This window comes from Microcaecilia unicolor, chromosome 9 (assembly GCF_901765095.1).
Source record: "Microcaecilia unicolor chromosome 9, aMicUni1.1, whole genome shotgun sequence".
NCBI lineage: Eukaryota > Metazoa > Chordata > Amphibia > Gymnophiona > Siphonopidae > Microcaecilia > Microcaecilia unicolor.
In genome coordinates, this window is record NC_044039.1 from 207,195,045 (window position 1) to 207,221,243 (window position 26,199).

General features: G+C 43.6%; 1 protein-coding gene across 1 annotated transcript in view; it reads left to right on the forward strand.

Moving 5' to 3' along the window:
* Positions 1-15,264: 15,264 nt before the first annotated feature.
* The window catches only part of ATXN3 (ataxin 3), a 60,383-nt gene continuing 49,448 nt past the window's right edge, over positions 15,265-26,199 (forward strand). The window contains 1 exon segment of the mRNA XM_030214208.1: positions 15,265-15,312. Within this exon segment, the coding sequence (XP_030070068.1) occupies positions 15,289-15,312 (24 nt within the window). The 5' untranslated portion in view covers positions 15,265-15,288.

Sequence of the window (26,199 nt, forward strand, 5' to 3'; positions counted from 1 at the left end):
TTATACTTAAAAATATGCATTATTTAAAAAGAAAGAGTGGCCAGTGTTTCCCATGTCTAAAATCTTCTGCTCAGTGTGTGGTGGCGACCAAAAAAGCAAATAGGATGCTAGGAAAGGGATGGTGAATAAGACTGAAAACACTATAATGCCTTTGTATCACTCCATGGTGCGTCCGCACCTGGAGTACTGTGTTCAGTTCTGGTTGCTGTACCCCCCAAAAAATGTAGCGGAATTTGAAAAGGTTCAAAGAGCGACCAAAATGATAAAGGGGATGGAACTCCTCTTGTATGAGGAAAGGCTAAAGAGGTTAGGGCTCTTCAGCTTGGAAAAGGGACGGATGAGGGAAGATATGATTGAGGTCTACAAAATCCTGACTGCTGTAGAACAAATAGAAGTACATTGATTTTTTTTTTACTTGTTCCAAAAGTACAAAGACTAGGGGACACTCGAAGTTACATGGAAATACTTTTAAAATAAATGGGAGGAGATAGTTTTTCACTCAATGAATAGTTAAGCTCTGGAACTCTTTGCCGGAGGATGTGATAACAGCTTTAAGCATATCTGGGTTTAAAAAATGTTTAGACAAATTCCTGGAGGAAAAGTCCATAGTCTGCTACTGAGACGGACATGGGAAGCACCTGCTTGCCCTGGGATTTGTAGTATGGAGTGTTGCCACGATTTGGGTTTCTGCCAGATACTTGTGACCTGGCTTGACCACTGTTTGGAAAACGGGATACTTGGCTAGATGGACCATTGGTCTGACCCAGTATGGCTACTCTTAAGTTTCTGCATACAAATCTTGGAGGCAGTGGTGTAGAGGAAGTACTTGTCATGTATCTCCGCTCTCCCTGTGCCTGGTCCCTCTGTGATACTAGTAGCCACCTGTTTATGCTTCTATTCCACACATAAGCAGCTGTTTATTACGTTCCATTATCAGCTCCCCTGGAATGCCAGTATCAGCGGGTGGCCTTTGTAAATTCCAGCGGAAGTCTTGCTGGGTGCACTTCCTCCAGTTGGTAGTTGCTCGATGCAGGCCCAGTGGTCACAGGGGGAAGGCTCTTGTGTGTCAGGGCTTAGGAAAACTTCTCCTCCACCTCCTCCCAATTGCTGCTCTAGCAAGTCACCTCCATCTTCAACCTTTATATTCTCATAAGAACATGTGTTGTCTTACTGGGACAGACCAAAGGTCCATCAAGCCCATTATCCTGTTTCTAACAGTGGCGAATCAGATTTTATGCTGCTTATCCTAAAAATAAGCAGTGTATTTTCCCAAATCCATCTTAGGGCCCTGTTTACTAATCTGTGCTATAGGTGCATTAAACGGTAGAGACACCCATAGGAATATATATAACGTTTAACGTGTGCTAATTTTTAGCATGTGCTAAAAATGCTAGCGCACCTTAGTAAACAAAAGTCCATAAGTCATTATTAAGATGCGGAAAATCCACTACTTATTTTCTAGGTGGCAGTGAATTATCCAAACCTTTTTTAAACCCTGCTAAGCTAACTGTGTTTTCCACATTCTCTGGCAACAAATTCCAGAGTTTAATGTCATTCTGAGTAGCTGAAGATGGTGATCCATTGGACCCATACACTGTGACAATGAAAATGTGTCTGTGTAGACATAGGCCTTGACTGCCTTTTTTTTCCCCATTGTGAAAACAGTAGTGAGAAAGCAGCAGAAATATTGGTAAAAGAAGAATCAGTTCTCCACAACTCCATTAACTGTCAAGTCATCTTTCTCCACCCCCTTGGGCAGCTGATGCTTAGTTATTCTAATAATGAAATCAGCACAAAACAGATTAGACTCTTGGAGAAGGATGAGTTGTACATTTTTATGTAACGTGTAAACAGCCATTTATTGTTTAAGCCAGTGGTTACCAAACCTGGCACTGGAGCCACACAAGCCAGTCAGCATTTTAGTATATCCACAATGAATATTCATAAGAGATTTGCATGCAGTGAAGGCAGTGCATGCAAATCTCTCTCATGAATATTTATTGTAGGTATCCTGAAAACCTGACTGGCTGGGGTGCCTCCAGGACCAGGTTTGGGAACCACTGGTTTAGCCTTTCCTTCTTGATCACTTAAATCTGTTCATTTTTTAAAAATTTAATTTAAAGAAAACTGCCTTTCTGGAAAATATGCACTACCTGTCTTTCTAGATTGTAAGCACTTTGAGCAGGGACTGTCTTTTGTGTATGGTGTACAGCGCTGCGTATGCCTTGTAAGAAATGATAAGTAGTAGTAGTAGTAGTAGTAGTAGTACTACATGAGTGGAGGAGTGGCCTAGTGGTTAGGGTGGTGGACTTTGGTCCTGGGGAACTGAGTTCAATTCCCACTTCAGGCACAGACAGCTCCTTGTGACTCTGGGCAAGTCACTTAACCCTCCATTGCCCCATGTAAGCCACATTGAGCCTGCCATGAGTGGGAAAGCGCGGGGTACAAATATTTAAAAAACATTACAAATTCAAGAAAAACATTGTATAAAAATATACAAAATGGGTATTTGCAATGTGTAAAACAAGACCCAATCCAGTTGATATTCAGCCTGCAGTAGTCAGTTTTTTTTTTTTTTGTTTTTAATGCTGACAGCCATGGGCAGAATTAGCCTCAGATATTCAAGGGCCATGTCTGGGCAAATTTATTATGGGGTAGCCACCAGAGCTTATGTGGGTCCTGGCTGGAGCTGCGTAACCATTTCTTCCTACTCTCCTCCCTGATGGTAGTAGGCTTACCTGCTTGATTCTTGGTGGTACGGTTGGGGAAATGGGCAGGAGCAATGTCTACTCACTTTATCAGGTGCGCTTTCCAAAATGGATTGACTAGAGCGGTCTGCAAGAGGGGGTCTTAAAGATGTTGTGAGAGGGAGGGGAAGGCTAGGGAACCTGGGGAGAGTGGTCTTGATGCTCTTCTGTGGAGGAGAATAGGGGATTGGAAGGAGGGGTTTGAGATGTTCCAGGGGCAATGGGAGGGAGGGCTGGCACACTTAGTCCAGGACCTAGAAGATATCTGTGTGCTGGCACCAATATAGCTAAACAACCAAAGTTAGGACTGCCATTTAGCTATTAGGGCACGGAATATTGCTGACACCAACATAACTGCCAGCTCCTCCCTGACCCCTCCTCCGGAACACCCCTCTGCAGCCTACTTATAAACTAGTGAGGGCCAATAACTGGGCAGTGCTGCTAAGAGCCACACTGACTAGTGGCAGCCAGCTCACACAACACAAGCGGGCAAGAGCCTGTCCTGCCTGTTTAAATTGCTTTGTATATTGAGCAGAACATTGTTAAAACAATTGGTACCAATTTAGATTTATAATTTTGCTATACCACCTTTCATCAAAACAATAGCAAGGTGGTTTGCAAAGCATGGGGGATAACAGAGCAGCCTGGATTTTGGGCCAGTTATGTGCATGCACATAATCTATGTAAACTTTTCATTGTACCCACAGAGAGGCGGTATATCAAATTCCTAACCCTTTCGGTGCAAAATCCTAAACAAGTTTGGTCGGCATCTACTTTCTACTATGAGCAGGTGCATCTTCACCTCCCTAGCAAAAAGTCACTGCACCAGTTACTTAAGGCTGCTTCTACTGGGAATGTTCATGGCTTGTAGGAAGGGATCCTCAGAAGTTTAGTGGAGATTGGGTGGCAGAGCTGGTGCTGGGAGGCGGGGCTAGTGCTGGGCAGACTTCTACGGTCTGTGCCGTGAGGATGGCAGATACTAATCAAGGTCAGGTGTACACAAAAGGTAGCACATATGAGTTTATCTTGTTGGGCAGACTGGATGGACCATGCAGGTCTTTCTCTGCTGTCATCTACTATGTTACTATGACATCTGCAAAGTAGCTAGCTGATCCTCTGTCTATTCCTGCATGACCCTCTATTGCAATGATTCCCAAACTTGGGTACATCAAGAAATTAGTTTATAGACCGTTTTATGAACATATGTTTACATAAACTGAGGGATCTTTGGTCTATGAAAAATATATTGGCCACTTTGAGGCATATTTTCAAAGCACTTAGCCTTCCAAAGTTCCATAGGTTTCTATGGAACTTTGGAAGGCTAAGTGCTTTGAAAATATGCCTCAGTGTGTTGCAGAATCTCTTAGCCTAACTTGCTTCAACATATTGAGGCAGCCATAGGCAAAGAAAGTGTTAACTCTGAGAAATTATATACATAAGAAATGATATTAAAAGCTTGAAGTTTAAATTCTCAGTTCTGCTAGCAAGTGAAGGTATGCCAGATGGTTCAGATTATATTGAACTCTAGCGTTTGCCGGGCTGGGTTAGAAAGGTCAGAGACAGGAATTTCTTTCACCCTTGTGAATAATGAAAGCTAGCTCAACAGCTGTATATTATTAGGCATACTGAATAGTTTTGTAGGCAGGCAGTTTGTTTAGGATTAAATAGAAAAATGCTTAGATAGAAAATACTATTTAGAGAGAGAGGCAATAGATTAGAATTTAGAATATGTCTTATAAGAAATACTGATTCTGTGTAGTTAAATGTAGAATACCTTTTTAAATCTAATGTTACTCTCTGCTGTATTTTCTAAGCAAGGACTGCAGTGAAGAGGCCAACATGTGGTTTGACTTAGCCATAGTTCTGGCTGGTTCAATGTATAAGCTGATAGGTGAAGAGGTCAGGACTAGTCAGCTCTCTTCTCCTTGATTAATTATAGCTAAGTGTAGGACTGGCCTCCTGAAAGTATATCTGTATGCTATTAAGTAAGACTGACTTTTGACCTCTTTAATGAATACCAGAGTTTAGTTAGCAGTTAGTATGAACCAGACTAGGAATATGAGAAATCAATCATAATAACATGTAAGAGACTGGAGCCCAAATGTCTGGTGTAAGGGGCCCCAGGTCACAGGTCAGTTTAGGATGTCTGGAACCTATGTAACTGATATTTCAAAAGTAATGATTGGTTGAGGCAAAGTGACCAATCTATTCCTTAACCAATTGGAGAGTAAGGGGGCTGGGCTAGGCTAGGTTGGATAGAACAGTATTTAAGTAGGAGCAGAAGCAGTTTATGTCAGAAGGAGCTCAGAAGAAAGAGAAGGACAGAAGGAACAGACAGAAGAAGGAGAAGACAGCATAAGAAGAGAAGCAGCTGAGACAAAGACACAGAGAGCTGAGAGAAAAACACAAAGAGGAGAAGAGAGCTAGAACTGATGTCTTGCTTTGTTTGCTGGCAAATAAAGAAGATTTTTCTCTCATTCTGGTGTGTGCTGTCTGACTCCTGAAGTATCACAAATTCATGCATCCATTCCTGCAACAATTCTTGGTGGCAGCGGTGGGATTCGAACCCACGCCCCCGAAGAGACTGGAGAACATTCGCCGGGTATGTATTTTGTATTCTGTATTGTAATCCTAGCTAGGAAATTGTAAATCAGCCCCTCAAACAAATTGAGGAAGGAGAGCCTGATCAACTCTCAGCGAAGGCCCTAGTACCTTCTAATCTAGAGGAGATTAGAAGCGAAAACGCTTGAGCTTATCTGTATCTGAGAAATCTGAAATTGTTGGGTGGGATTTTCTGTATGGAATGTGTGATGCGTGAATGATTATTGAGTGCGGACTTCTTATAGCTGCATTTCCAATTAACGCGAGTTCAATTGGTCAGCAACGGAAGGAAGCGATTGCTGTCTGTCTACCTAGTGTCTCGAGAGTGCAGACCCCTTACTGCACTTTCAAAAATTCCCTCCCTTTTTATGTGTTGTAACTGTAAGCATTATGGGTGGGACATCATCTAGACAAATTGCTACCCCCCTAGACTGTATGCTTAAGAACTTCAAAAAAGGCTTTTTAATTAATGACTATGGACAGACTTTAAGCTCAAGTACTTTAAGAACCTTGTGTGAAGTTGAGTGGCCATCTATGGGAGTGGGGTGGCCCCCTAGTGGCAGCTTAGATATTGAAGTAATCCGGAAGGTCTACAGCATAGTTGTAGGAGAACCAGAATATTCTGAACAACTCCCTTATATAGATTCCTGGGACAGCCTTGTGACTGACCCTCCCTCCTGGTTGAAAACTTATATGGGATCCCCAGTAAAATTCATGTTAGGCCGTGTTCAAAGAAAGATTAGAAAATCTAAACTAGAAGAGGGAAAGAGCCCTAGGAAGCCTACCACCCAATCGGTGGCTTCCGCCCCTACCCTGTCCGAGAAACCCATACTCTCTGATGACCCCCCAGATCTTGAGCCACCACCTTATGGCCCATTGTTGGGGTTCCGTGCCGCCCCTAGAGATCCACGCCGCCCAGCTCAAGCCTCTCCAGCACAGGCTTCTCCGGATAGTTCTTCCCCTCCTGTGCAAAACCTGCCACATCCTAGGTTGGACTTTTCACCCAGTCTCTACTCTCCTCTGCCACATCCTCTCCTGTTAACCTCTGAAGACCCGCTTTGGGTTCCACTCCCTGACTCCTCAACTCCCGACAGCCCAGCCTCTCCCTCTAATACCCCTACCCACTCATCAGGGGCCCGGCATCCCTTTCAATGGACTGACTCACCTGTGACCACCTCTCAGTCTATGAGTACCCCTCCCCATCCCTCAGGGGTTCAACCTACCTCCACTGAATGGGTTAGACCTGCTGCAATCACCTTTGAGCATGATAGGAGGGTAGCTCCTAGCTCTACCTCAGGTTCCATTCCCACCTCCTCGAGAGTTCTGCCCCTCCGCCAGGTAACTACCACTCGACCGGATCCTAATAATCAGGGTCAGGTTATACAGGCACAGGCCTATCAGTATGTACCCTTCACAACCACCGATCTCCTGAATTGGAAGACGCATTACCCCTCTTATACTGAAAAGCCTCAGGCAGTGGTGGACCTAGTGACTAGCATTATGGCCACCCATAACCCAACCTGGACTGATTGTCAACAACTTCTCCTGACCCTCTTCACAACTGAGGAGAGGCGGAAGATTTTGCAAAATGCTGAGGCCATCACGCGAGAGCGTGTCCCCGGGGGGACACAGGATCCAGAGGGATGGGTTAGAGCTCGGTTTCCTCGCGCAGCTCCAGATTGGGATCCAAATGATGGGCAGCACTATGAACTGTTGTCTGGCTATTGCCGGGACTTACTGGAAGGTATGAGGAAAGGCATAAAGAGGCCCATTAATCTGGCAAAGGTCTCTGAAATTCTCCAAGGGGCAACTGAATCCCCTGGGGCCTTTCTAGAGCGACTAATTGAAGCCTACAGAACATACACTCCATTTGACCCTGAAGCCCAAGAAAACCAGAGAATGGTGAATAGTGCATTGGTGGCCCAGAGTATGCCAGATATCCGGAAGAAGTTGCAGCGTCAGGAGGGATTCGCAGGGATGAATACCACCCAGCTAATTGAGATCGCAACCAAGGTTTTCATTAATAGAGATCAGGAGGTGCGCCGAGAGGCTGACCGGAAGATGCAGAAGAAGGCCGACCTTTTAGCGGCAGCCATTACTAATTCCACCCTTAACCGAGGTCGACCTCTAGCTAATGGGAAGCCAAAGTGGGACCCCGGACCACCAGCCAGGCCCCGAGATTCCTTCAATCAATCCCGGCCAAGGGGGGAGAATCCCAGACCAAGATTGGAGAGGGATCAGTGTGCCTATTGTAAGGAAAGAGGGCACTGGAAAGATGAATGCCCCCAGAGGCGCCAGGGACTGAGAAGGGGACCAGGAGATCGAGGAAGCCGAGGCCGAGTTCGAGAGGGAAGATATGAGCCTCCTGAATCTGACATCATCGGGATAGCCGAGATGGCAGAATGGGACGAATAGGACAGACCGGGTTCCTACAAACTGGGCTCCCAGGAACCTATGGTCAAGTTAACTATAGGGAGCCGCTCAATTCCATTCATGATTGATACAGGAGCTGAACATTCTGTTGTGACGGAGCGATTAGCGCCTGTGTCTGGAAAAACTGTCCGAGTGGTGGGAGCCACGGGGGTGCAGAACCGGAGGCCCTTCCTGACGACCCGTAGATGCCAATTAGGCTCACACATAGTCACTCATGAATTCCTGTATATGCCAGACTGTCCAATCCCTTTGTTAGGGCGAGACCTGCTGTCCAAGCTTAGGGCCCAAATTTCCTTTGACTCTGATGGCCAGACTTCAGTCTCCTTTCGGCCCCCGATATCCAGCCCTAAGGGTATATTGAGTTTCTGCTGCCCTCTTGAAGAAGAATGGCGGCTGCATCAGTCGCAGGGCCAAGTTGACCTACCCCTGGCAGACAGCTTTCAGGTCAGTGGGGTATGGGCAGAAGATAATCCCCCAGGGTTGGCCCGAAATATTCCTCCTGTCCATGTAGACTTACTTCCAAATGCCCGGCCAATCCATCTTCGCCAATACCCAATTCCCAGAAAGGCTCTGGAAGGGATTCAAGCACATTTGAATCGTTTGTTATCCCATGGAATTATTCGTCCTTGCCAGTCTCCATGGAATACGCCATTGTTGCCAGTTCAGAAGCCAGGGACTGAGGACTACCGGCCAGTCCAAGACTTACGAGTGGTCAACAAATCCACTATCTCATTACACCCTGTAGTGCCTAATCCATATGTCCTGCTAGGATTGATACCTTCTGGAGCTACCCATTTCACAACACTAGATCTAAAAGATGCCTTCTTTTGTATTCGGGTGGCCCCAGCCAGTCAACTGCTTTTTGCCTTTCAATGGGAAAACCCAGTAACAGGAAGGAAGCTTCAGTATACATGGACCCGCCTGCCACAGGGGTTCAAGAATTCCCCCACTATTTTTGGGACAGCCCTAGGGCAAGACCTTAAGACTTTTAAATCTGAGCCTTCCAGGCGAGTTTTACTCCAGTATGTAGATGACCTCCTGATTGCAGCAGTGACTCAGGAAGAGTGTTTTGAGGCTACTAGAGAATTGCTGGAGCTACTCTTGGATGCAGGCTATAAGGTCTCACGCTCAAAGGCCCAACTTTGTCAGTCAGAAGTGAAGTATCTGGGCTTTTGTATTTCCCAGGGAAGTCGGAGACTGGATGCTAGTAGGAAGCAAGCGGTAGCTGCAATTCCCCAACCCAAGTCCAGAAGAGAAGTTAGGGAATTCCTGGGAGCAGCTGGATTCTGCAGAATTTGGATTCCAAATTTTGCATTGATGGCGAAACCCCTTTACCAAGCCACAAAGGGGGGTGAAAAGGAACCATTTGAATGGGGACCTACTGCTCAACAATCCTTCATTGCCATAAAGAAAGCCCTACTCCAAGCCCCTGCGTTAGGCCTTCCTGATGTGGAGAAACCTTTCTCATTGTATGTCCATGAGCGACAGGGGGTTGCTCTGGGTGTGCTGACCCAGATGATGGGATCCTGGCAGAGGCCTGTTGCATACCTGTCTAAACAGCTGGATGGAGTGGCTAAAGGATGGCCAGCCTGCATGAGGGCCATTGCAGCAACAGCCTTACTGGTCCAGGAAGCTGATAAGTTGACCTTGGGGCAAGAACTGGTTGTTAAAGTCCCCCATGCAGTTCTCACCCTCATGGAGTATAAGGGCAACCACTGGTTTACAAATAACCGTATGGTTAAGTACCAAGCTAGCTTGTGTGAGAATCCACGGATACACCTGGAAACAGTGGCTACATTTAATCCTGCCACTCTTTTGCCAGCATCTGAGGGACCTCCAGATCATGACTGTATCCAAACTATGGATGAAGTGTACTCCAGTCGACCAGATCTTAAAGATGTTCCGTGGAGGGACCCAGATGTAATTTATTTTACAGATGGAAGCAGTTATGTGGAGAACTCCAAGCGACTGGCAGGCTATGCTGTGGTGACAGAGGACAAGGTGATAGAAGCAAGAGCCCTGCCCCAAGGAACTTCAGCCCAGAAAGCAGAACTTGTGGCCCTCATACGAGCTCTGGAGTTAGCAGCAGGACTGGTGACCAACATTTATACTGATTCCAAGTATGCTTTTACAACTCTACATGCTCATGGAGCTTTGTATAAGGAAAAGGGACTCATAAATGCTGCAGGCCAACCTGTTAAGTATGGACCTGAAATACTTCAGCTGCTAGAGGCTGTGTGGGCCCCTAAGAAGGTAGCTGTCATTCATTGCAGGGGACACCAAAGGGTAGATACTCCAGTGGCCCGAGGGAACCGCCATGCTGATCGGGTGGCCAAGGAAGCTGCTCGAGGACCCCCAGCAAGTACTGTGACCCCCCCTGTTCCAAATCCGATTGCAAGAATGGACACCTATGTATACCCAAATGGAAGAGAAATGGGCTCAAGAAGAAGGTGCAGTAAGGAGACCTGATGGCTGGTTACATCTCCCTGATACCAGAGTTCTGGTGCCACGCCACCTAGCTTGGCCTGTAGTGTCTCAAGCTCATGACCTATCACACTTAGGGAAAACAGCACTAGCCCGTCTACTCAATCGAGTAGTGGTGCTGGAAGGATTGGATAGTCTGGTTGCCACTGCCTCTGCCCGATGTACTCTCTGTGCCCAGAATAATGCTCGTCAGGGACCCCGTATTCCACCAGGAGTTCAGTCTAGAGGACTAACACCCTTTGAGTCTTTAGTTATAGACTTCACAGAAACGCCCAGGAGTGGTAGGCTCCGATACCTCTTAGTTATGGTTTGTACCTTTTCTGGGTGGGTGGAAGCATATCCTACAGTTACTGAGAAAGCCACAGAAGTAGCTCGAGCTCTCCTTAGGGATGTCATCCCCAGGTATGGATTGCCCCTTGCCATAGGTTCAGATAATGGTCCCGCCTTTGTTGAAGCTACACTTCAGGCCCTGTCCCGCGCATTGCGCATTACCTGGAAATTGCATTGTGCCTATCGTCCCCAGAGTTCAGGGCAGGTTGAGCGGGCAAACAGAACCTTGAAAAATAGCCTAGCAAAGATTTGTCAGGAAACCCAATTGAAATGGCCACAGGCATTGCCACTAGCCCTCTTTCGCCTTCAATGCACCCCAACTAAAGGAACAGCCCTCTCTCCCTTTGAAATTGTGTATGGGAAGCCCCCAGCCATTTTACAGGGAATTAAGGGAGACATAGGGATTTTAGGGTCTGCCCAGGTGCAGGAGCAGGTAGCCCTCCTGGGTAAGATAATTTTTGAGCTTCAGTCTTATGTGAGAGAAATAAACCCTGTCCCCTTCCAGGCTCAGGTACATTCCTTCCTGCCAGGGGATAGAGTTTGGGTGAAAGATTGGAGGCTTCAGCCTTTGGGGCCCCGGTGGAAAGGACCTTTTACTGTTTTGCTTTCTACCCCTGCAGCTGTGAAGGTCGCAGGGATTACTCCATGGGTCCATTGGTCTCGAATTAAGTCTGCTGACCAGACTGAGCCCAGCACGGATCAGACGGAGCCTAGACAGTGGAGAGCAGAAAGTGATCCAGCGGAGCCATTGAAGTTGCGCTTGACCCGAACCAAAGAATCTACTAGCTGAAAAGAAGGGTCAACTGCATACTGCAGGAGCGGCTGAACTTCGGCTTCACACTGAGACTCTTTCTTGCCCAGATTCTGGCTTTCTTGGAATTTGAAAGCTTGATCCTTGTCAGTTGAGGGTCTATCCCAACTGGTATAAGAACTCAAAGACTGAGAACATTATATTAGAGTAATCTGTGATTAGCACAGACTGTTGAAATATTATTGCTTAATTAGTTTGCTGTATTTGTTTTAGATTAGGAAGAAAGAAAATGTTAGTAGTTTGGATGCTTTTGTTGTTTTCTACTCCTTGCCTCCTTGTTCCTAATACCCCAACTCGCTCCAACCTTTGGTTACACTCTGTCCAGGAACTAATTAGCCAGGCAAAGATTACTTCCCCTTGTATTGTGTGTTCCCGATTTTCTCCTTATACCACAGATGTCCCAGCTGTTCCTGTCCCTGTGCAACTCCCAGCTCTTATACCTCCCTACTTTTCGAGTTCAGGCCCTTGGAGCCAGGATTATACTTGGTGGTCCTTTTATAATGCTACTTCCCCCTCTGAATCTTCTCTAAGGCCAGTTTTTACGTCTCCCTATCCAGCCTCTGGAGTGTTTTGTTTAACAAGAAGCATCTCAACTGTTCTTCCCATTCCCTGTAATTATACTAATGTTCTCCCAGAAAAAGGAGAATCTGTGTGGGTAGTTTCTCCAGGTACTCCTATGTGCCCTGCTACCATACCTGTAGATTATGACCCAGGTGATTATCTGGCTCCTAAGCGTACCACTGAGAAGACTATAGTGTCCAAGCTTATTTTCTACTTTCATAAGTCCCCGGGGTATGAAGAGTTACTAACAAATGAGCAGCCTGTCACAATTGGGGATTGGCGCCTATGGTGTGCAAAGTCTCCATTTCGTCTTCGTTCCCCCTGGGATAGGGGCTCGCATTATGGGCACCCTAAGTACCCTGTCCAGCCTGAGCCAACATTTATTGGGAACTTTCCTCACCCTCTCCTTGGTCATTACTGGCTCTGTGATAATGTCCTCCACATGATTCTTCCCCCTACATATGATTTTTGTGTATTGGTAACCTTGAATTATTTTCCTAAAGTTATTCCTCTTAAGCCACTATCCCCGCACCGCTCTAAGAGAAAGGCTTTGTCCTTACCCTCCTCCGTTGCCATAGAGGATGAGGCGATTGAATTAGCCCTCCAGTATATCAATTCTACTTATCCTCTGACTAAAAAGAGACTTGTAGCCCTTTCTGCCACGGCCTGGATTCCAATTGGAGGCCCGGTAGCGGGTATTACTGAACTAGGTATGGCTACCCGGAGACTTCAATCCCTACTCCATGTTTTAGTTCATGAGCTGAACGTGGTAGTCAATGCATTGCAGGATCAAATTAATGAATTAAGTATAGTTTCTAGATATAACCGTATGGGTCTTGACTATCTCTTTGCAGCTCAGGGTGGTCTCTGCACAGTGCTAAATTCTTCAGAGTGCTGTACTATTGTCATAAATAGGACGCATGTAGTTAGGCATGCCTTGGATAAAGTCCTACAGTTGGCTAGCCTTAATGTGGAGGATTACCGAGGAGGATTAGACCTTACCTCCTGGTGGTGGTCATTGACCTCCTGGATACGTCCCTTGTTCATTTCCCTAATAGTCTTAGTTTTAGCAGGGTTGTTGTTTTGTTTCCTGGCCTCATGTGCTTCGGCAGTATGCCGTCGAACCTTAACAAGTAGGGTAATGGTGATTCACAAGTCTATTCCTAATTAGGATCACTATAATCTCCAGAGTTTGAGTTGTGAGACTTATCTCTGCATAAGCTGATTTTAGTCTCAAAGGGGGGAATGAGGCAGCCATAGGCAAAGAAAGTGTTAACTCTGAGAAATTATATACATAAGAAATGATATTAAAAGCTTGAAGTTTAAATTCTCAGTTCTGCTAGCAAGTGAAGGTATGCCAGATGGTTCAGATTATATTGAACTCTAGCGTTTGCCGGGCTGGGTTAGAAAGGTCAGAGACAGGAATTTCTTTCACCCTTGTGAATAATGAAAGCTAGCTCAACAGCTGTATATTATTAGGCATACTGAATAGTTTTGTAGGCAGGCAGTTTGTTTAGGATTAAATAGAAAAATGCTTAGATAGAAAATACTATTTAGAGAGAGAGGCAATAGATTAGAATTTAGAATATGTCTTATAAGAAATACTGATTCTGTGTAGTTAAATGTAGAATACCTTTTTAAATCTAATGTTACTCTCTGCTGTATTTTCTAAGCAAGGACTGCAGTGAAGAGGCCAACATGTGGTTTGACTTAGCCATAGTTCTGGCTGGTTCAATGTATAAGCTGATAGGTGAAGAGGTCAGGACTAGTCAGCTCTCTTCTCCTTGATTAATTATAGCTAAGTGTAGGACTGGCCTCCTGAAAGTATATCTGTATGCTATTAAGTAAGACTGACTTTTGACCTCTTTAATGAATACCAGAGTTTAGTTAGCAGTTAGTATGAACCAGACTAGGAATATGAGAAATCAATCATAATAACATGTAAGAGACTGGAGCCCAAATGTCTGGTGTAAGGGGCCCCAGGTCACAGGTCAGTTTAGGATGTCTGGAACCTATGTAACTGATATTTCAAAAGTAATGATTGGTTGAGGCAAAGTGACCAATCTATTCCTTAACCAATTGGAGAGTAAGGGGGCTGGGCTAGGCTAGGTTGGATAGAACAGTATTTAAGTAGGAGCAGAAGCAGTTTATGTCAGAAGGAGCTCAGAAGAAAGAGAAGGACAGAAGGAACAGACAGAAGAAGGAGAAGACAGCATAAGAAGAGAAGCAGCTGAGACAAAGACACAGAGAGCTGAGAGAAAGACACAAAGAGGAGAAGAGAGCTAGAACTGATGTCTTGCTTTGTTTGCTGGCAAATAAAGAAGATTTTTCTCTCATTCTGGTGTGTGCTGTCTGACTCCTGAAGTATCACAAATTCATGCATCCATTCCTGCAACAATATCACAGCAGAAGTAAGGGTTACAAAGGCTCCACATTCAACTTCACCCAGCCTTTGCATCCTCAGCATGAGGAGTCACCCATCTGCCTGCCTCAGTTGATTTGTAACCAGAGAAAGTAAGGTTGTTTACCTGTAGCAATGATTTCCTGTGGACATCAGGATAAGCCAGCACACAGTTCCTTGAATTTTTTTTTTAATTATTTTGATTTATGAAAACCACTTGTCACTGAAACATGCTCAAAACAGATGTGATGTGCCCCAATGAAAGACGTTTAATTTTACTTCCAAACTTTTGTAACACCAGGCTTCCCACGGCAGATTACAACAGTTAAGATGAACCTATCCTCACTGAAATTTGGCCATATATTACTGTATTTATAGAACAATGTAGAAAAAGCACAAAATATAGCCTTTATTAGTGCTGTTCACCAGCTACAATAATTTTTAAGCAGTTTCATTGCTATTCAATTTTTATTTCATGATATTTATATCTACATCTGGGAAGCTTTCAAATAAATTAAAAAGCTATCAAGTACAAAAAAAACAACAACTTTTGTTGTTCACCTTTTAAGGCACTGGGGTGAAAAAAAAAAGGGGGGGGGGGCAGATACCCAAGCACCGGCCCTGCAATCCATGTGCACCAGAAATCCGGAACGGATGCAAAATGTACCTTCTTAAACTAAGTTACTTAGCATCGGTGAAGTACTGTATAACAGCTAAATCCTGCTTAATCATCCGTACCCCCAACATCCTACTAGTGTTAGAGCGCGTTCCCCGTCCCCCAGGACACCACCGCCGCCAGGTCAGGTCACGTGCCAACGGGCTCGCCGGCTGCTGACGCAAGTGATTCGCTTGTCCCTCCCGTTTGATTGGTCCTGCCGCGATCACGTGGCGTGGGAGGTCGGGGGCTGAAAACATTAAAGATGGAGGCCGTGTTTCATGAGAGAGTAAGTAAGATGTTGGGGCCGGGGAGCGAGGTTCGGGTTGTGGGTCGTAAGGCTGCGCTATCGGTGTTACCGGGCTGGGAGAGTGTAGCCGGGCTGGGACTTTTTTGTTTGTTTGCTTGATGGGGGATTAATTTTTTTCGCTTTTCACGTTTGCGGGGAGGGGGAGGGGCTCCTGTGGTTTCTTATCTCTTATTTTGGGGGCCTGGTGCACTTGCGGTTTGAAAAGATAAGAAGGGCTTTGTCTCATTTGAGGGTAGAGGCGACCTGGCTGTCCTTCCATAGTGCCAGTGCCCTTCCCCCCCCCCTTAAGTTTACACTGTCTTGAGTGAATTCCTTCAAAAAGGCAGTAAATACATCCAAATAAATTAAAACTCGGGCTCTGTCTCGTTTGAGGGTATAGGCGACCTTGGTTGCCCCCCCCCCCCCCTTCCCACGGTGCTATTTTCATACACACACCTCATCCCCGTCGTCTTTTGAAAATTTCTCCTTGGTGCCTTGAACATGGTTCACATTGTGATGCGCAGGAAGGAAGGTAAGCAAACAACTTATAGGCGGTGTCTCTCTGCTGAGCTTGCAATATATTCATGGACATTTTATATGTGGGCTGACATTAACGTGACAGCCACGTTAGTTAGTAACATACAGGAAATCTGAATATCGGTTATTCCAGTTAAGTGTCGAGGTATGTTTCAAACTTTGCCAAAGTCAATGAAAAAGCGGGCAAGATGAAACCAAAGTAGGGTAGGTAAGGAAGGGAGAAGGAAAGGTTTGATGCGCTTTGTCTAGAGTAGATGAAGAAAGACGGGGGAAACTAGGAGAAAAAGAGCTAAAGACGGAAAGGAGTTAAACAAGCACAGAACATAGGGGGTTGGTTGTGGAGAGGGAAGAAGAAGAGTGAAAAAATGTGGAACAGAATTGAAAGATCTTTGTTTTTGTGATGTGAATAACAAGACGGAATAGTAAAGTTTATGATTGTATTGTTAGATGTCAAGGGAGAAAGTTGAAACAAGCATGAAAAATGGAGTGAAGGGTTGTAGAGGATTTCTGTTGTCTTCATGAATGAAAGGTGACAGGCAGAGATATGAGAGGTAATGGAGAGGCGAGTAGAGATCTGACAGGTAATAGAGGAAGAGGAAAAGTTATGGTATCTGTGTAAATGTGATGCTGTAGTTGATGGGGTGAAATAGTAATTAGGCAGGAAAATCAAGCTGAAAACCAGAAGCATGCCAGCTTTGAAAAAATGAGGAAGAGACCCAAAGACTTCCAAAAAAAGAAGGAAGTAATCCCAGACAGACAGAACTGTGAAAGTTAAGGTAAAAGGGAGAAGCTCATGTTAAGTATGACTATAAGAATCGAGCAAAAACTTGATTAGCACTAATAAATTACCAGTGGGTGTATTGAGTTATGATGGATAGGGTTGCTGTTCACAATTTAAAATTTTCATTTCTTTACAAGCTATAAAATGTAATTGTGATTAAGTATTTTGGATGTTCTGAAAATATTGCTCCTAAGGTTTCCAAGTTGACATTTAAGTATTGACATGTTGCTTCCTGCTTTTCCCAAGTTGTAAAAATTACAGCAGTGATTTTACTACTCCTAGTACTCCATGGTTCTACTGGAATATCTTATTTTGATTTTAGGGTTCAAGAGAACAAGGTCTGTTAGTGCCACAGATATCACAGAACAGATGAACCCATGCCAGAAATAAAACTGATGCATATGATCAGCGCTGCCGTTTGAAAGGGAGAAAGAAGCTGTGATAGTGCATGGAGGGGGAGGGGGTGCTCACTTATTTTCTCCCTAAAACTTGTATAATGGTGGTGTAGATAGAAACATAAAAGCTTTCACTGTAATGTGCTTTATGCTGAAATCTTCTTTCAGACAATACATTGGTCACTTTTAATGTCGACTGATTTTAGATGTGTTATGATGTAAGTTTGCTATCATGTCTTTTGTTACATCAGTGCTAAACATGAGGTCTAGACCCAAAACTTCAAAGTCGTTTGAGCCCTGAGCTACTTAAATCAGGGCTTTCTAAGTCTGGCATGGCTGCCCTATGACATCACTCAATTAATATACCAGGCAACCTTCAGCAAAATTGCACTCTAAGTCTCCACTCAAAGCTGAAGAAACATATGTTCTAATAACTTCCACAAAAAAGGGAATGAATCTTGACATCAAAAATAATGAGGAAAAGGACTTGAAATGTCCAAACAGTTGCGGCAAGCAGAATCTTAGTGCATATGTTTATTGGACTCCATTTTTCTCATGGGTCTCAAAAAACCTCCTTATTTATTTGTATTATTTTTATTTGATGTCAAAATTAATTCCCTTTTATGTGGAAGTTATTAGAACATATGTTTCTTTAGCTTTCATTGATGGCTGCCCTATGCCCAGTCAGGTTTTCAGGATACCACAATGAAAATATAGGCTATAAATTTGCTTATAGTGGAGGCAGTGCATGCAAGATATATCTCATTCACATTTATAGTGGATATCCAGAAAACCCAAGTAGCTAGAGCAGGTTTGGGAAGCCCCGATTTAAATTCTATTCTGTGCCTTCACATAACGCATAACATTCCATAAGGATTCACAGCAGTTTACATTCCAAAGACGCTGTCCACAAAAGAGGGATATATATGATGTTAGTACTGTAAACCGGATATTCAAAAATCTAATTATACATGCATGAGGTGCATACAGTGGAGGTTGTGTGTACAAATCAACATGTCTTTCATGCATGTTCATTGTGGATATTCTGAAAATGTGACTGGCAAGGGGGTACTCCAGTACCGACTTGGGAAACACCGGCTTATACTAGATAATAAACAAATCTAACACATAACTATTCTTATATGTAATCATAAACATCAAAATACACAACATACATAAATATTAAAAACATTAAAAAATTACAAAGTTTCCGTTTATACCATTTCATTACAAAACACAGTACCCACAAGATCTGATTTTCAAATTTGAGCTGGACCGTAACAAAAAGCCTGTTTCGTTGCATCATCCTATTTCATCACAGAAAACAGTGGAATTCCTCTGAGGAAAACAGCTCTAGCTGGTGAATAAAACTATACCACTATTAAAAAAGACCCTTAAAAGTTATTATTGATACTTTTAATATTTTGCTGTCCAAAAAATCAGCAACCAGTGCAGCCTATCTATGACTAACTAGGGTGATTGGTTCTGTATGTTTAAACTCATCAGAATTTTACAACTTTGTTTTGGACATATTGAAATTTTAAAATGTTTTTTTTTGAAGACCTATAAAGAAAATGTGATAACAGTCCATTATTAATAAGTGTATTACTTTTGTGACATTGTCTTGCATTAGATATGAATGGAAATTACTAATAGGCCTCAACTGAAAAAGAAAAGGATTGTTTAACCATACTATGGGTCTGGGTCTCCTAGTATTTTGACCACCAAATTTGCCTCAAACAGCTGGTCACCTAAACGCAGTAACAGTGGGTGTTAACTCCATAGAAGACTGAATTCTGAGGGTATAACAAGAATCCATTCTTCAACAACCGAGACTGAAGTACTTTTAAACATACAGAAAGACAATTTTAACTGCCTGGCCTTTACTCAAGCCCATCTAAATTTGAGTGTCAAGTTCAATTTATTTGATATACCATCAATCGAATAAAAATCTAAGCATTGTACACATACAGCTAAAAGAACAAGTTTGTGGGGGGGTGGGGGGGGTGTAAAATTGAGTAGACAAAAGCATAACTTCATTCAGGGGACTGACACAGAAGGAAATAAGGGATAGGAAAGTTTACAAGTCATGGGAAGGGAAAGGTGGGAGAAGAGACCATAAGAGAAGGGTAGGCAAATACAGTGCTGCTTTTGTTCTTCAAGAAACACAAATGCAATCGGCGATAGTCAGTTATGCTAGTTTGTGGGGGGGGGGGGGGGGTTATCCTGTGACACAGACAGGAAAGCTTGAGAAATGAAGTTTTTAACAGGCACCTAAATGTTTCAAATGATGGCTCAAGTCAGAGTTATGGGTGAGGTTATTCCAGAGTGAAGGAACAGCAGCACTGAAACATGAAGTGCTGTTGGTGTTGAGATAATCATGGCGAAAAGGGAATGATCAGGAGGTGCTGCTGTGGTGAACTAAGAGTCTTCGAAGGGGAATATAAAATAAGATGACTAGACAAAAATGAGGGAAGGCCAGAGGACTGTATTTGAAGAAACAAGATTATTGTCGTAAAGGGGATTTTATAATCTAAGGGAAGCCAGTGTTCGACAATAAAGAGAAGAGTAATATGATCATATTTTTTTCTGTCTGTGAATGTCTGCATAGATTAAACTGTTGGTCCTGTATCCCAAATAGAGAAGTGCTAAAAAAAAATTTGTATTTTTTTTTGTTTTGGCTGCCACTTAATATATATAAAAAAAAAATGAGTAGTGGGTCTTTCTCCCACCCTCTTGTTGCTCCGACTGACTTGAGATTGACAGTATTTTGAAAACTAGCAGTGGTGGGTCAGGAATGGTAGGAGATAGCTCTCTTCCCATTCAAGACCTGCATAAGAGGTTAGGAGTAGGATGGTAGAATTGGGGGGGGGGGGGTGCGTTCCCTGAGGGAGCAAGTTTTTATTTTTTAACTTTTTGACAGCAGGAGGCTGGGATGGGGACCTGACATTTTTGCTTAGTTTTCATTTTAAAGAAGCAGGACAAATAACCAATTTAAAAAAATGAAAACATGTTCAAGTGCATACCCCAATCCCAAAACAGCTTCGCTGATGGCTGTACATATAAATTAAATAATAATTGGGACAAGACAAACCCTTGTGTACCCCATATTTTAAATTCCATGAGCCAAAGACATCTCTACTGATCTTAACCTATTCACTCTTCAATCGGGGAAACAATGGAAAGCATTTCTGTGCCATTGTTATAATGAGCCATCAATCAATTCCTCAAGATATTGTGGTTTACAGAGTTTCAGGCCACTGAAGTTGCTGTCCAGTGGAGATTAGCTATCTCATCACATGGCATGGTATTCCGAGGAAATTATATGTTCATTGGTACTGTACTTCAGACTGTATAACTTTCTGATCTGTGGCTTTTATGTTGCTACTAGTGATAAAGGCCCGTTTCTAACACAAATGAAACGGGCGCTAGCAAGGTTTTCCTCGGAGTGTGCATGTTTGAGAGAGTGTATGTGAGGGTGACTGTGCAAGTGTGTGTGAGAGAGAGAGAGAGTGAGTCTGGGTGCGAGTGTGTCTGAGAGAGAGACAGTGTGTGTGTGTGAGAATGAGAGTGTGTGCAAGTGCATATGTGAGACACAGTGTGAGAGAGTGTGTTTCACACAGATACAGTGTGTGCGAGAGAGAAAGTGTGTGAGAGACACAGACTCTCTGTGAGACTGAGTGTATGAGACCAAGAGAGTGTGTGAGTGACTGTGACACACACAGTGTGTGAGAGAGAGAAAGACATTGTGAGAGAGAGAGAGTGTGTGACAAAGATATCAACCCCCCCCCCCTTCCCTCTCTCTCTCTCTCTCTCTCTCTCTCTCTCTCTCTCTGGTGTCTGAGCCTTACTGTGCAGGACCCTGAGCTCTGGCTGTGCTTCAAGGAACTGACCAATCCTATTTAATAGAATGCACCTCCAACATTCTGAAGCCGAGAAACCTCGTGTGGTTGGTCACTTCTGCTTGTGACAAACCCGGAAGTACGTGATGTCAATTCAGGAGATGGATACAGAGAGCAGGAATGCCTCAGCCATGCAGTCAGCTTCAGAATGTTGGAGGTGCGTTTTATTATATAGGATATGGATATTAGCAGGCCAAAAATCAGTCTAACTGGATATAGTGAGGGGCCAGGTTTGGAGTGGGTTAAGGAAATTACCTGGGTAGTGTCTGTTTTCAGCCGCTGTCCAGAGAAGTTTTCCGTTTAGCACAGGCCTGATGAATAACAGGCATAAACATATAGGGGTTGATATTCAGCCAATGGTGGTGAGCGTTTTGTTGACCACTGCCAGCGTTATTCCTAGATATTCGTTGCTGGGCCATGTCCGAGGTTTGGCATTGAATATCCAGTTTTTGCGGAGCTGGCTAACACATAACCAGTTAAATTGATATTCGGTACTTAAGTGGCTGTGGGTTACCGCATAAAGTGGGCCATTTACAAAGGTGTGCTAGTGTTTTTAGCGTGCATTAAACGCTAGAGCCGCCCATATATTCCTATGCATGTGTCTAGCATTTAGCATGTGCTAATCATTAGCATTCGCTAAAAACACTGCCGTGCCTTTGTAAAAGTCCCCCAACGATAGGACTAACTTTTATGTGGTCCCATTTATGCGGTTACCATGGCTAGTTAATTACTGACTTGACCTCCTCCCCCCCCCGAATGCTTCCCAAAATAGCCGATTTTCATTTAGGAGGTGCTAACCACTATTTTTCAACAACGATAATCGGTTAAGTGTTGCTGAAAATTAGCAGGTAGCCCCAAACCAGTGATTTAACTGGTTAGTGGCTGTTTCTGGCTGGTTAAATCATTTTGAATATTGACCCCATAGTAGAGATGACAGTCACTGCGTTCCACGTATATTTAGTGCCACTGACTATACGTGTAGCCTGTGTTTAAATTAATGCAGTGGTCATTGCCACAGAAAGTTGGCCTGACAGGTTTTTGTCCAATTCCATTTACTTTGTTGAAGATTTACTTTACTGAAGGGTTTTAAAATTTTGTGTGTATGGAAAAAATGCTACCGTATTTCCTCGATTCTAAGTTGCCATCAATTCTAAGTGCATCCCCATTTTGCAAAAGTGAAAAACATTTATTTGCAGTTACCTGTATGACAAACACATCCTTTTTTTGTTGACACTTTTGGTAACATGAACAGTACTACGATAAATAAACTTACTGGTTAACTACCATATACCAGTAGTAACTTTTGAAAAATGTAATTACAAGTACTAATATATGTTAAGGAGTGTGCCAAATACTGTAGATTTCCGTTTAGGTGCTCCAAGGCCACGTAACTTGTCATTTTTGTCCTTGATTCTACAGTGCCATTGAATGTAAGCTGTACCTACTTTCCACGCACATTAAAATGAGTGAAATGTGCATCTTAAAATCGAGGAAATACAGTAAGTACATTCATCATGGTTCCTCCAGACCAGTCCAGACATGTGGGTTTATGCTCTCCTTCTATGTGTCTGGACTGGTCTGGAGAGACTCAAGAAAAGAAAATTATCAGGTAAGGTCTAACTTCTCCTGTATCCCTTTGGCCCTACAGTTTTATAAAGCTCTCTTTGATTATTTATGTTTGAAAAAGGTAAAAAAAAAAAATGTAAGTAGTTCAGTTGGTATTTAACAATGACTGTAGCAAGCAGATAAAAACGTTTTTCTGTGAAATGGTCCTGTGGCTTAGGCCACAGCACAGGAGCTTGAAGTTTGTCTTCTGTTCAGTGGGGATGAGTGGAATTAACCATTATGCAAGTCTATGTGGTCACCTAGTGCGGAAGCTTCTGAGAGGCAGAAAAGAGCAGCTGTAGTCAAAGCAAAACCATAGATCCCGACAGCCACATAAACTCAAGGAAGCATCAGGGAAGTTGGTAGTTTACTTACAGCCCATTTTCTTGGGTAAATGACTTTTGGAAATTGTTCTCATTACACATATGCTTATATACACAAAGTATATAATTTTAAATTCCATATCATCATGCTGATCAATCCATAGACTGGTGGGTTGTGTCCATCTACCAGCAGGTGGAGATAGAGAGCAATCCTTTTGCCTCCCTATATGTGGTCATGTGCTGCCGGAAACTCCTCAGTATGTTCTCTATCTCAGCAGGTGGTGGTCACACACAGCAGCAGCTCTGGCTAGGCCTCCAAGCCTAATTTTTAGGTTTTGTTGAGTGCCTGGGGTTGAGGGCTCTTCTTGAGCAAGTGCAAACCTGGTGGCGCCAGGTCCCTCCTTTTCTCCCCCCTCCCGTTGGCTCCGTTAAAAAAAAAATAAAAAAATTTTGAACGTCCTTAAGGGCGTTTATTTCGACGTTTATTTAAACGTTTATTGCAGCTACTCACTGGGACACCAGGTCGTTACAGCTCGGAGCGAGAAGCAGGTAATTTTTACCTTTTTATAGCGGGCAGGGGGTTCCCCGATTGATCTCCACGTGGCCTGTGGCGTCGGAGGGCGAGGGCGCGAAGAATCGCTCCCCGGACCGCGTGTGCGCTTCTAGCGGGGATGCGGGGGTTTTAAAGTCTGATTCGCCCTTGTTGGGTGTCAGTTTGGATGCCGGTCAGTGTCCCAGTTCTTCTGAGAGGCAGAAAAGAGCAGCTGTAGTCAATGCAAAATCATAGATCCCGACAGCCACATAAACTCAAGGAAGCATCAGGGAAGTTGGTAGTTTACTTACAGCCCATTTTCTTGGGTAAATGACTTTTGGAAATTGTTCTCATTACACATATGCTTATATACACAAAGTATATAATTTTAAAATATGATGCTTAATCATTTGTTTCTGCAGGATTATTGTGGGAGGGGGAGGTATTGGAATAATCCTGATTGTTAATAGAAGACAGAGAGTACTACTTAATATTTCTAGAGCGCTACTAGGGTTACGCAGCGCTGTACAGTTTAACAAAGCAGGACAGTCCCTGCTCGAAGGAGCTTACAATCTAAAGGACGAAATGTCAAGTTGGGGCAGTCAAGATTTCCTGAATAGAGTTGTAGTGGTTAGGTGCCGAAGGCGACATTGAAGAGATGGGCTTTGAGCAAGGATTTGAAGATGGGCAGGGAAAGGGCCTGGCGTATGGGCTCAGGGAGTTTATTCCAAGCATGGGGTGAGGCGAGGCAGAAAGGGCGGAGCCTGGAGTTAGCGGTGGTGGAGAAGGGTACTGAGAGGAGGGATTTGTCTTGAGAGCGGAGGTTACAGGTAGGAACGTAAGGGGAGATGAGGGTAGAGAGGTAAGGAGGGGCTGCAGATTGAGTGCATTTGTAGGTTAGTAGGAGAAGCTTGAACTGTATTCGGTACCTGATCGGAAGCCAGTGAAGTGACTTGAGGAGAGGGGTGATATGAGTATATCGATCCAGGCGGAAGATAAGACGTGCAGCCGAGTTCTGAACGGACTGAAGGGGGGATAGATGGCTAAGTGGGAGGCCAGTAAGGTTAAATGGTCAGTTTTCTCAATGGAGAAGGGTTGATGGTGGTGTTCTGCAGGGGTCTGTGCTGAGACTGCTGCTTTTTAATATAATTATAAATTATCTAGATATGGAAATAACTAGTGAGGTAATTAAATTTGTTGACAACACAAAGTTATTCAAAGTGTTAAATAACAAGAGGATTGTGAAAAATTGCAAGAGAACCTTATGAGACTGGGAGATACTGAGCATCCAAATGGCAGATGACGTTTAATGTGAGCAAGTGCAAAGTGATACACATGGGAAAGAGGAACCCGAACTATAGCTATGTAATGCAAGGTTCCACATTAGGAGTCTTCGAGCAGGAAAAGGTTTTAGGTATCATCGTTGACGATACGTTGAAACCCTCTGCTCAGTGTTCAGCGGCGGCGAAGAAAACAAATAGGGTGTTAGGTATTAGGAAAGGAATGGGGAAAACAAAGATGAGGATGTTATAATGCCTTTGTATCGCTCCATGGTGCGACCGCACCTTGAATACTGTGTGCAATTCTGGTCAAAAAAGATATAGTGGAATTAGAAGAGGTACAGAGAAGTGCAACGAAAATGATAAAGGGGATGGGACAACTTCCCTATCAGGAAACGCTAAAGCGGCTAGGACTCTTCAGCTTGGAGAAAAGATGGCTATGGGGAGATATGATAGAGGTCTATAAAATAATGAGTGGAATGGAACGGGTAAACGTGAATCGCTTGTTTACTTTTTCCAAAAATACTAGGACTAAGGGACATGCAACGAAGCTACAAAGTAGTAAATTTAAAACAAATTGGAGAAAATATTTCTTCAGTCAATGTGTTAAACTCTGGAATGCGTTACTAGAGAATGTGGTAAAAACAGTTAGCGAGGTTTACAAAAAGGTTGGATATCTTCTTAAAAGAAAAGTCCATAAGCCATTATTAAGATGGACTTGGGATAATCCACTTCTTATTTGTAGGATAAGCAACATAAAATGTATTGTACTGTTTTGGGGTCTTGCCAGGTACTTGTGACCTGGGTTGGCCACTGTTGGAAACAGGATACTGGGCTTGATGGACCTTCGGTCTGGCCCAGTATAGTAATGCTTATGTTCTTATTATCAGAATGTCATGAGTGGCTAAGGACCTTAAAGATGGGGTATAAGGCTGAAAGTTTGCCTAGGGTGCCCAATATCTTTGCACGGGCCCTGAGCAAATTGGTGACATGCTTGATGGATGGAGAAAGGGAAGAGAGTGTAGCAGTGACCGATATTATTTTTTTTACAGCTGAAGCAGCTGCACTGAGTGTATCTTGGAGAAGATTACCTTTCTGTTCTGTGAAAAATAGATGTATTACCCAAGCATGAAGGATGAGAGTGGAGTTGCTTTTTAATTTATAGCCTTCCTTTTATAACCAAGTTTTTGCTGCATGTACCACTCCTGGTCAGAATATTGTGGATGTTTGTCTGCTTACTGGCGTTGAGTTCTTGCTGGTTTGCAGAGATTATTTCCATATGCTGCATAATAAGTATGATTTTCAGATTGGAAGGGTCTGTACTAGAGTAGAGGAATGAATTTTTCTTGAAATCTGCAGATGTCTTGGAAAACGTTTGATTCTCCTCTTTATTTTTTAACTGAAATTCTTAATAGTTTTATTCAACCACGACATATTTAGCCTAGTGGTTAGTGCAGTGGACTGTGAACCAAAGGACCCAAGTTTAATTCCTACTTCAACTTTTAGCATCTGAATTCAAGAGAGCTTGGGAC